Source organism: Heloderma suspectum, chromosome 5 (genome assembly GCF_057233095.1).
Source record: "Heloderma suspectum isolate Gila_16-S chromosome 5, 16-S_ref, whole genome shotgun sequence".
NCBI classification, from domain to species: Eukaryota; Metazoa; Chordata; class Lepidosauria; order Squamata; family Helodermatidae; genus Heloderma; species Heloderma suspectum.
Window position 1 is genome coordinate 121,756,968 of NC_139462.1, and position 12,488 is coordinate 121,769,455.

Here is a 12,488-nt window from a genome sequence, read left to right on the forward strand (position 1 = left end):
CTTGGATCCATCATTGTCACTTGATGCACAGGTGGCCTCACTGGCTAAGAGCGCATTTTATCAGCTGAGGTTGACTTGAGCTGCAACCCTATCTGGACAGAGATGGTCTGGTAAAAATTATCCAGCTTTGGTAACATTCCAGTTTGATTATTACAATGCTTTGTACATGGGGCTACCTTTGAAGATGGCTCAGAAACATCAGTTGGTTCAAAACAGAGCTGTTAGGCTACTAACTGGAACTGGTCAATACGATCATGTGATGCCAGTGCTTCATCAACTACTGTTTAGGAAGCACTTGCAGCCCATTTCTGGGACCAATTCAAAGCACCTAAAGGAATGTTTCCTCCCATATGTACCTATTAAAACCCTTCAGTGATCTTCAAAGAGGGACATACTAAAATGGAGGACACTGAATGGCCACTGAAATGCTTTGGTTCATTTCAAAAGGCCATAGTAAATCACTGGCAGATTTTAGGGACCATCTTCAAATCAAAACACTTGCAAAAAGGTAAACAGTAGTTGATCTTGGGAACCATCTCCAAATCAAAATACTTGCTTACACAGTGGTTTTAGGAACAACTCCTATGACCACTTACACAGCAGTCTGGAATGCACTGGAACCCACTGGAATGTATTAAAGGAAAGGTAACTGGAGGTTCATATGCTAGACTTTAGGCACTATCTCCAAATGAAGTAGACTTGGGAGGGGGTTCCAGAAATTGCCTGGAATACTTCATGTGCTTATAGATGGACCTCTCGGGCAATCTCCCCTTATGAATTGTATGTCCTTCCAAATGGCCATAAGATTGGACTGATACCAACAACCCCACAGAAAGGTGCAGGAGTCCCAATAGTGCTCACGGGTGCACTGAAAACACTCCAAGAGTCCTGATGCAATGACCCCTCCATCTCACCAGCCTCTCCTTTCAAATGGCCATAGGAACCTTCTGTCATTCCAAAGAGCCACAGGAATGCATTGAACTGATAAAAGCGGCACCATGGGAAACAGCCGAAGCCCCAACGCTGCTCAATGCTCAAAAGTGTAATGATGGGGTACACCCAAATGACCCTGCCCTTTCCTGTGGTGCTGCTTGGGTCAGTCATTCCTTTGGCTATTCATAAGGACATCTGAATCTTATGGACATTCAGAAGGAGAGGCCGTTGTTGTAGAGGAGTCTTGGAACTGAGGCCCCTCTGGTGATTTGTAGGTAGTTCCTCTTTATAGCTCTGAGCAGTACTGAGCTCCTACTCTTCCCTGTTGTGCTACTTGTATCAGTCCAAAGTATTCTCATGGCTGTTTGTAAGGATATTCTGTTTGTAAGGGAAGGTTGCCCGAGGCTGTAAGCATCATTCAGGAAATTATTCCGGTACATTATTACAGAAAGTTTTGGTAAACCTCCTCTCCCGAGTCCAGTCCATTTGGGGATGCTGCCTAAAGACCAGCATGCAATGGAAGCTGGTGGCTCTGATTTTGGTGGGGCCGTGGATCCATTCTGGCTGGTTCTGACTGAAACCCAAAATGGATTCACAGTCCCACTCAAATCGGAGCCACCAGCCTCACCTGCCAGTGAGCCTCCAGTCCTCTTTTGCTTAATGCATTCCAATTAGGGATGTTTTAGATGAAGCCCAAGCAGAATTAGGCCACTTCAGTCCAGTTCTGTTGCTTCTTAAGTCTAAGCAGGGTTCCCTCCTAAGGCAACAAAACTAGACCCAGTTCAGAATGAGGCTTCGTTAGCAGCTCATGTTTCAGAGACACGGAGCCTTTTTGTGTGTGTTTTTCCTGCAAAAATATAACGTGTTTAAGTTTTGTTCCACTAAGACAGCAATCCTATGTCCCCTAGACAGCGTCTAGGGGAGGTAGGATTTTTCGGTTTCCCAGCTCCAAGCTCGTAGACAGCGCTACGAGCTTGCAGCCGGGAAACCATGCTCCCCGCCCCTTCCCCCTTGTAGCTGGGGTGGAGAGAACTGTGGTGGCTGCCCCTCCGTGCCTGTCTGTGCTCATAACACAGAGTACAGACAGGGCGAAAAGGGGGTGTTCCAGGGGCTGGGAGAGGACTGCAGAAGCTGTTTTAGACAGCTTCCTATGCAGTCTCTAGCCCTGTTCTCGCCCCCTTCCCGAAATCGGGTGTCTAAAACAAACCGCAGGGCAGCCGGAGCACAGAGGGAATCCTCTCCTCCGTGCTTCAGCTGCCCTTCATTGGATAGGTGGTTGCCTCTGACTTCAGAGGAAGTTGGAGGCGACCGTCTATCTCAATAGTATTGCAATACCTGCAATTTTCATCCAATTCTGCCAAGAAATAGAAAACGTATCAGCATTTCCCTTGAAAAAAAATATAAGGTGTGCTGCACAAAACCCCTGTGCTCCTATTTTTCTGACATCTGGCAGGAGTAATCCCCTCCTCAAGGGGTACTATGCCTGAAACTAGCATGCAAGAGAAAGTAAGCTTTACTTATTTTTGGATTGCCGCTGACAGTCAATGGGACACACGAAGCCTTGGATTTCCAAACCTTCACTTAGTTTTGGGACCAAGTCAAAGTGGATGGTTTCTAAATTGGTCCAAGATGAATTGGGCAGTTTTCCAAAGTGCTGAATCGGGTCACAAAGCTGAGGGTTGGTGCACACCTCTGTTCAAAGATCATATAAGCTGTTCCCTAAAACTACTATGTAAGCAAATATTTTGATTTAGATATGGTTTGTCAGAACAACTACTGTTCACCTTTTGCACGTATTTTGATTTGAAGATGGTCCATAAAATCTCCCAATGATTTTCTATGACCTTTCGGAATGAACTAATGCATTGTCTGAGCTGTGATTAGTGTCCAGAACTTGACTGAGAGCCAGTGTGTTGTAGTAGTTAGAGTGTTGATCAGGGTCTCAGGAGATACGGGTTCTAGTCTCTACTCAGCCATGAAACTCACGGGGTGAACTTTGGCCCAGTCACTGACTACCTCAGCCTAACCCACCTCACAGCCTTTCCTTTAAGAAAACAAGACAGGATATAAATGTAATTACAAATATATACATACATACATAAAATGGCCATTCAGTGTCCGTCCCCTTCAAAGGCCTTCTCTGGGTGCCCACCTCCACCAGCAAAGGCAGTTAGGCAAGTGGCTACAAGAGATAGGGCCTTCTCAGTTATGGCATCCCTGTTTATGGGATGCCCTCACCAAGGAGGCTTACCTGGAGCCCATGCTCCTATATTTTTAGTTTCAAGGAAATTCCTTTCTTTTCTTCCAGGCGTTTTAGATTTTATGGCTGTTTTTATATGTTTTACATTGCTTTTCATATGCTGCTTGTTTGTAATTTATTTTATCCTTTTTGCTTTATGTAATCTACCCAGATAACTTTTGTTATTGGGTGGATTAAAATGTGTTAAATAAATCTGACAAGTTCTGGAGCTGCACAGCTCCGTTGCTCTCAAAGCTTGGGAGCTTTCCTGAGCTGTGCTTAGTGACTCGTTCAGGACAACACAATTCCCTAGTGTTTGAAAATCAGCTTCTGGGGGCTTTTACACAGCTCTGTCTGAGCAGTGATTAATGTCCAGAAGCTGAACAAAAAGCAAATAAACTGTTCTTTATTTCTGTGCAATTTGTTCAGCTGTTCTGAAAGCCCACATCAATTTTTTTTATTTATTTATTTATTATTGCATTTATATCCCGCCTTTATTCCTCTTGCAAGGAATCCAAGGCGGCTTACATTATCCTCCTCCTCTCCATTTTATCCTCACAACAACAACCCTGTGAGGTAGGTTGGGCTGAGAGTGTGTGACTGGCCCAAAGTCACCCAGTGAGCTTCCATGGCTGAGTGGAGACTAGAACCTGGATCTCCCAGCTCCCAAAAGTTCAGCTCGGCTCTAATTCGTTGATGTCTATAATGTGATTTTCTTAATGAACCTATGTGACTTGGAAGAATATCATTTTCCAGTTTTTAGCCGGACATTATTGCTCCCATTAAAAGACTGACTCCTATGCCCCTGTCTTGAATGGAAAACAGATATCCAAGATACGCATCGCCTTCTTGGCGAGTATGGCTCATGTATAACATAGACAGTCTCTTGTATTTGAGGGTAGTTTCCTGTGGCAAGGTTAGCACTAGGAATGTTGGAGAAATCCAAAACAAATTCAAATGACTGGATTTCTATCAATCTGAACCATGGATTCCACAGCAGACAGATATCTTCCAAGTTACACAGACTTCCGGACTGTTTTTTTACTTTCCGGAATTGTGCGCAAATTTAGTCATACAAAAGTACAAAAATTACTGGAATGACATGAATATATACGCCATTTAAAAGCGCACACAGTTTTATACATCTCTGATCTCTCTTCAGCCTCCGCTGTGTAGCACTCTTTCTTTGTGCACTCTGCTCATTGATTGTACACCGAGGCAAGAAAAATACGCAAAATGCTACGTGCCAGTGAAAGTTACCTAAACTGTGGTTGACTTTTTTATGAACTTTTCTGAAGGGGGAAATAATCCAATTCAGTCAGTGAGCGGATGACAAAACAGAAAACGTCTGACAATCCATGAAACACAGACAAAACGGATTAAACAAAATACATCCCTAGTCAACACTGGTAACACTTCAATGCTAAATACACAACAGCAACACAACCCTTGTGTTAAAATATGGGCCAGGCTGACTAAGGCAGGGGATGGGGGATTTAATGCTGAGAAGTGGGAGCAGCATAAACACTTGATACACTTTGGGGCTAACTATACATGATGGTGGCACAGCCTGTATGTTAGAATGTAGGTATTGCTAAACAAAGCAGTGGGAGGGGGATTTAAAGCTAAGAAAGTGCAAGTGGGAGGCAGACTAAAGTATTTTCCCTTCCCAAACTTCACCACCAAAACTACATCCCAGAATTTGCTTTTCTCCCACTGAACTCACCTGGTTTCTGGGGAAAAATAGAGGTGGGTGGGCGTCGAGACTGCAAAGCAATAGCCTGGGAAAGGGTCCAGCATCTCCCCTCCCCCATTCCTCTATTTTAAACTGCCCCCAACCCATCCCTGCTTTATATGAATTCAAAAGTGACCTATATTCTAACACATGACCTGTCATGTACAGTTAGTCCTACAGACATCAAAAGCTATTAGCATTACCCTAAACACTCATCATCATGTACTTCAAATTGATTTTAATGAGAGCTAATCACCAATTTACATTTCTTGGCTTGGAAATGCAAGTCTTGTGAGCACATAATACAAACCTCGAATATGGGGGTATTACAACCCCCAAATTCATCTCCAAATCTAAGTATTTAATCTTTTCCCCTCCCTCCAACCCACACCTCAAAATGCCTACAGCCAAAATGTTAAGGCAATTTTCTGAGAAAATTTCTAAGATTTTATTTTTTTCTCATCCTGAGAAAGAGAAGGCCACTCTGCAGAATTTTCTCCAAATATTTCAGGATGGCCACTTACGCATTGCCAAAGAAGAGGAATTGTAACTCCCCCAAAGAGGTGTAATTTGATGTACAAGTGGCCTCAGTAGCATGGAGCACCTTTTATTAACTTAAGCTGATACCAACTATGTCCATATCTGGACAGAGAGAATCTAGCTCATTATCCATGCTCTGGTAACCCTTGTTTGGATTGCTGCAATGTGTTCGTTATACTGGGGCTGCCTTTGAAAATGGTCCAGAAACTTTAGCTACTCCAAAATAGGGCAGCAAAATTATTAGAGGGGACTGGTCAATATGAACATATTATGCCAATACTTTGGGATTTGCACTGGCTTCCAGCCCATTTCTGGGCCCAATTCAAAGTGCTGGTATTAACTTTCAAAGCCCTAAATGGCTTGGGGCCAGGTTACCTGAAGAATAGTCTCCTCCCATATATACCTGCCTGGACCCTAAGATCATCTTAGAGGCCCTTCTCTGGGTGCTCCCAAAAGAAGTGAGATGGGTAACTACTAAGTTGAGGGCCTTTTCAGCTGTGGCACCCCGGTAGTTGAATTCCCTCCCCAGAGAAGTTTGCCTGGCACCTACATTGTGGTCTTTTAGGCGCCAGAGGAAAAACTCTGTATTTTAGTTCTTCAGTTTTTATTGTTTTAAATCTGTTATTATAATTTTAGGTCTTTACACTACTGCTGGTTTTTACTTTGGTTTTATACTGTAGTTTTAAACTTTTAAAAGTTTTATATTGTGTTTTGTCAAGTTGTTGTATTTTATGGTTTTAACTATTGTGAACTGCCTAGAGAGCTCTGGCTATTGGGCAGTAAAGAAATGTAAAACAAAACAAAATAAATCTCCCAGATCTGGTGCACAGGAGTTTTAATCAGGCCCTGGTAGTTTTATTGTCAATTGTTTTTAACTTGTTTTTACACATTTTTGAATGTTAAAGGTTTTATATTGTGGAAGAAAAACCGCAAAGCCATTAGCAAAATATGCTAACCTTACATGTAGCAAAGCAAGCAAAGCAAGGAGGCTAAAAGTCTGGGTGAAAGAGGAATATTTATGCCACAGTGCCACCTGAATAACCTGATAGAACCAGAACAGCAGGAACTGCATATCACACTGGCAACTAACTCATATTGTTTTTCTATGTGGCAGTTACAAACTAATCAGAAGTGCCGGGCAATTTGTTCTGCCTCTGCCTCTGTAGAGTTCTGTATCCAATCAGTGTTAGCCGTAGCTGTGCCTTGTCATTCAGTGTATAAAAGCTTTGTTTTAACTGTGTTCAGGGAGAACCTCCTTACAAGATGCTTGTAAGAATCTTCACATACGTATGCTTCCTTTCTTTTGTTATCTTTCAATAAAGAAGTGAACGCTCATCATGCTGTAAAGATTTCTTTGACAATATTATGCTTTATTATGCTGTGTAAGACCCAGAGAGCTTTGGCTATTGGGCAGTATAGAATGTAATGAGTGAGTGAGTGAGTGAGTGAGTGAGTGAATGAATGTCAAAGAGGACATAGCATCAAACAAACTAGAAACCTGTCAAGCTGACCCAAGCCCAGGGTAGACCTCTTTGAAGGAAAAGGATTGGAATTCCTCAGCAAATTCCCCCACACTCACAGAAGACATGGGGCATTCCATCAGTGCTTTTCCTGGAATAACTCTGAGGTCCTGTTCCACAATAATTTCCCTCCTGGAAAAGACACAAAGCTAGCTGTGTTAACCATAAGAAAAATTCCCAAATCCATATTATGCAATACCTTTATATCTGGCCAGCCAAAAGATCACAAAAAATGGGCAAGCTTTTGAGTTCTCCAGATCTTTTCATCAGTGATGTCACTTTTTTTTTTTTTCTCCCCATCCTCTGCCCCCCACCAAACTGGCTTTTTGTAACATCCTGCTTGATGAAGAGATCTGAAGATCTCAAAAGCTTGCATATTTGTGTGATCTTTTGGCTGTCCAAATAAAGGTATTTCACTAATATGGATTTTTTGGAATTTTTCATCTTAGAGTTAAGGGACCTTTTTGGAATCACAGCTGAATTTGCACAGTTTGACCTAAAAGCTTCCTCCAACCACCACTCATGTCCTGCTACACTGCTTCTGCAACAATCCATCCACATTCCCTTATATCCTAAGGACCCAAGTTATTCCCAATATATGTCCTTCTGCTTGCTCACCTTTTCACCTTCTTTGCTTGCTTAACTTTTTTGTACTGAAAGAAGTGTCTTTACTGAAAAAGTGGCCACAATGGGAGGGACTTTTTGGGGGGAGAAAAATATTAACCAAGAGGTCTAGCAAACCTTCATGAGAATGGGGAATGTCTAAGAATAATTGGGAGGGATCTTTTGGTATTGCTTTTTGTACACGGGGCTGAATCTCTCCAAAAGCATTCTTGTTCCCCACCCCATTTCCCCATGACTGCATCCAATGGTAAGCAAACTTGTGATGTAGCAACATGCAAAGTGTTGCTACAGTAGCTGGGCATCTGCCCACTAACATTAGGTGAAACAAACAATGGTTTGTTTGAACATCTGTGAGCCAGATCCTGGCTTGTTTAGCAAACCATGGTCAAGTATTACATCCAAATATAGAGTAACAATAAAAGTAATACTGTATTAATTGTAATACTATTTCATGTTTATAACAAGGCCTGGTTCTTGTTCACAACAAATACTAGGCTGACACATGCAGACGAATTAAACAGCATCTTTTAAAAAACTTTCTTTATATATATGTTTTAGAGACAAGCTGAAATTACGGCCCCACACACACACAATTTTTTCCCAGTTTCTTACATATAGATTGCTAAGCTATAAGCAGGTTAGAAAGATGTTTACAGCTTGGCATGGTTTGCATACTCAAAAAATCACAGTAAAATGAAACTAAGTGCAGAAAACTCACAGAAGCCACATCGAGTTCCTCCTTCAAAGACAAATCCATTAGAAACAGCTCCATAGCGTCGCAGATCTGAGAGTTTCCATTGCCCCATGATAGAGGGTGGACTGTCTTTTGCTAGCACTAGAATATCATTGCAGAAGTGGAGAGTTGCTGGACCACTTTCCAGTTTAGTTCCAGGTGCTACCACAACATGGAACCTGTGAACTATAAAGAGGGGTGGGGAAGGCAAAAGGAACAAATTATTTTGCCAAAAATAGTCAAATATGCAAAAACAGGTGTTGTTACAGCTAACATTTTCACACCAGTCAACATTACTGTAATTACGTTAAAATCAAAGGAACATGCTAGTAAAAATGGCAAAAAATATAACCTGGGGGGAAAAGTACAAGAATTATTTAGCTTAAAAGCCTTTTTCATGGTGTGTTGCTTGGATAGGGCCCCAAATTTATATGTTTTCTAAACAACTTTGTTTAGTAAGCCATTTTGAAACTGTCACTCACATCTTACTTGTCCTCCGAGTAACCCCAAGCATGTTAAGGAGCAGTAGGACTCTAAAGTACCAAGGGGACATGTAACTGAGGTACATAGTTACAACTCTGCCAGCTTTCAATCTCTGCCCACCCAATTCCCCAAGAAGGATAGTATAACAAAACACACAGAACATAGGATTATACTCAAAGAAATACACAGACATAGCCTGTATATTAATAGGGAAATCATTAGCTAGTGTGGATCCTTATGTAGCCAAACTGCACCACCCATGCACAAGAGGGAAGTACCAGCAGGCTAGGGGAAACAAGGTCTTGCAGAAGTACAAAAAAATCTTTAAAACCCCCCTCAAAGGCGGAGTAACCAAAACACCCCAGTGAGGCTATTTAGAGAGGACAGCCCCATCTACATGGGGGATTTACTCCAATTCTACTATGCCTCGCAGATGATTGTGGCACATGATGTATGCCCCTCGCTGTAGCAAGCATGGATTTTCATGCCGTAAAACCTGCTTTTTTTACAAATTGATTTTGTGACACTTCACTGCAGTTTGGGAGTCTGTGTGACTTCAATTAGCTTGGCATGGGCTGCTGGGAGCAGCGCTGATTGGTGGAAAGTTGCATCATGAAAGGGTGAACACATGCAGAGGAGTTGGTTAAACTTATCTACTCAGAAGTAACTAACTGTCTTCAATTGAACTTTACTGAGTACAGGAGTGGAGAGGGGGGTCAGGAGAATTCCTTTGCCTGTTGTTTAGATCTCTGGACCTGCAAATGTGTGCATAATTTAATGAGTTTAAAAGGTGATTGCCTCCAAGTGACCCTTACTCCAGCCAAGAAAGGGTAGATACAAAGAGATGAGTGGGCCAAACCTGTCTACTCAGAAGTAACTCATTGCCTTCAATTGCACTTCACTGAGCACGGGAGCAGGGAGAGAGGTGGAGGGCAAGCCTCCACTCATTTGTTATACAGCACCTACACAGTTGATGACGTTCTGTTCTATTTGCGGGACTCCACCCACCCAACCCCAAACTAATGTGGTTTCCGGTGCTGTCTGCCCCATGAAAGCAGGTTTAAAAAAAATGTATACAGTGCTTTACCAGCTATGTATGCCAAGGTAGGACCAAATTCAAATTCATGAAAATCCAGCTTTAAACGGAATTGCATCTCCATGTAGATAAGGCCACGGAATGGAATGGCGTATCCTTGAAGATGACATAGTTCACCGACTGAACTCTGAACAGGAGCACTCCATACTGCAACATTTTATTGCAGATCCCACCTGTGGAGTCTAACTTCAAATACTGGCCCTAGCTAGTATAAAAATAAGCAGGTAGGTCATTGGGCAACTTATGCAGCAGCACAAGTGATCTCCAAAGCCACCTCATCCAAATGCCTCTCTCTGAGGAAGGAACTCTCAGAGAGAGTCATCTGGGCCAGGTAGGCTCTCCGGAGAGCTGTGTGGGCTGCTCTCCTGCTGCATTTGCCATAGTAAGGAAGCATCTGGCAGGGCTTCCCAGAGAGACCTCCTGCCTGATGCCTCGCTCTGAGGAGCCTCAGCGTGAGACATTGAGCAGGCGACACTCTGGAGAGCTGTGCCAGATGTTCTTCTACTGTGGCATTTGTGGCAGCAGAATAGCCAATACGGAGCATCGGGCAGGCCAGTGCCTTACTCTGAGGACCCCCCAGAGCAAGACATCAGCCCACCGCTCTGGAGTCATGCCATCTGATCTCTTGCTGCGGCATTTTCTGCAGCAGGAGAGCAGGCAGAGTGGCTTTCCAGAGTGGCTGCCTGCCTGTGAGAAGTCCACAGCGCGAGGCATAGGGCAATGGAAGGGTGTGCAGCCCTCCCAGTGGTGAGGGGCATATGCAATCTGTCGCCCTTCCAGATCTGCTGCCGGAGATGGGGGATTCACTCTGCCTCATGGGAGAGCTGGCCCTGCTCTCAGGGTCCCTTCCAACTCAGTAGTTCTTGATTCTAACAGCTGAAATAGACATTACTTCAAATGTGCATCTAACATGTCTCTTTAATTTTTTTACAATGGAGTAGGCACAGGGAGGCAATCTGGTACTTAAAAGCACCCCTACCACCCATGCTAAGCCCTGATCAGAGCCCATGTGTCTACTCTAAAGTAAAGAAGAAAAATGTAGCTCCTAGACACACAATTGAAGTAATGTCTGTTTTGGCCCTAGGAAAGAAGGTTAATGGGCCTGAAACCTGTAAGACAGGCCTGGCCCAAGCACATCCACTGTTAGGTATATTGGTTACAGGTTGGCATGGGAACAAAATAATAGGGTGTTGGTTCCTAATGGCTTTATCAAATGATCAATAATGATCTGAATAGCTGACCCTTTCTTTCCTGTGTCCCAGCTGAGGACCAAATTCCAGTTTGCAAATGCTCTAGTGGTGGGCAGGGCCAACCCACTACCCCAACCCAGCATATTTTATCTTAAAGCTGTCACTGCCAGTAACTAAGCCTTAGGAGAGGCACCTAAACCTTTTGGAATGCGGAAAACTGCACAAAAGCTGGGAAACCACCAAACGACCAGTGGTTGGGGGAAAGGGGAGTGGCCAGATTTGGCCCATGGGCCTGAGGTTCTACATCCCTGCCCTCAAGGATCTGATGTGGGAGCAGTGGACTTTGAAGTGTCTGCTTGAGTGTTAAGTCATGAGTCTAGATCTATGCTCAACCTGTATATTTGCAAATATTACAAAATGCCAACATACCTCCAGAGACCTAATACCAAAGGAAACCAAACCTGGGTAAGTGATGGGCCCTTGGAAATTCTTAACAGGGAGAGGAGTGGGGCACATGGAACAGTGTATTGAAAAGCAAACATTACCTTCACCTAAACTGTAGCGGATGCGTACATCCCAGGCATGCATAGTTTCCTTGTTCTCAAAACCCAACATAACAACTTGTGTCAAACAGATGATGGCAAGAGTATGACTCAGACCCTCATAACAGAGCCCAGGGTCCAAGCCACAGATGTCCTCCAAGGTCACGCTGCTCCTCTCCTTCAGCCCCTTCAGCCGTTCAGACCTTTCTTTGTATACCAGCAAGAGCAAGCAATCTGAAGATGGAAAACTGTAATCAAATACAATGTACATGTTCATACTTCAGTTTTAATTGTAATGCTAACTGGGACTTATCCTTAGTACTTTCTAGGAGTCTTTTTTCTGAAACATTTGCTGTTCAAATAATCTAGATTATAAAGCATTATGAAGCACGGCACACAACAAAAAAGAAAAAGAAATATTTATTTTATTTTATTTATTTATTTCATTTCTATACCGCCCAATAGCCGAAGCTCTCTTATAAATAATTATAGGTACTACACTTCTGAGTGGTTCAGCTGAGCAAATCTTGCTGTATACTGCAAAGAAAGATACCTACCCCCACAAGTATCATCGGGCAATCTGACTTTGTTGAAAAAAGTTAAATTTCATCACTCCACATGATTATCAGCATGAATCCCTGGGTTAAAACTACATTTTCTTAGTTCTTCAGGAAAAAATTACTCCCAATATCAATTTTCCAATTTTGTCATTACTGATGCTTCAGAGGAAGGAGGGAAAGAAATCTCCCTTCTCTTGCATGCTACCACCGAAGCACTGGAGTAAGCATTGATCTATTTTCATATTTTAAATGCACAAGCCACCTACCTATGACACAGCCCTTAAAAAGGCTTC

General features: G+C 43.0%; 1 protein-coding gene across 4 annotated transcripts in view; it reads right to left on the reverse strand.

The window, feature by feature from the left end:
• The window catches only part of DOK7 (docking protein 7), a 67,524-nt gene that overhangs the window by 46,594 nt on the left and 8,442 nt on the right, over window positions 1-12,488 (reverse strand). For all 4 annotated transcript variants that reach the window (XM_084859880.1, XM_084859881.1, XM_084859882.1 and 1 more), the window contains 2 exons: window positions 11,639-11,869; window positions 8,310-8,510 (listed from right to left, as the gene is read on the reverse strand). In XM_084859880.1, coding sequence (XP_084716006.1) covers window positions 8,310-8,510; window positions 11,639-11,869 — 432 coding nt within the window. The remainder of the gene's footprint in view (window positions 1-8,309; window positions 8,511-11,638; window positions 11,870-12,488) is intronic.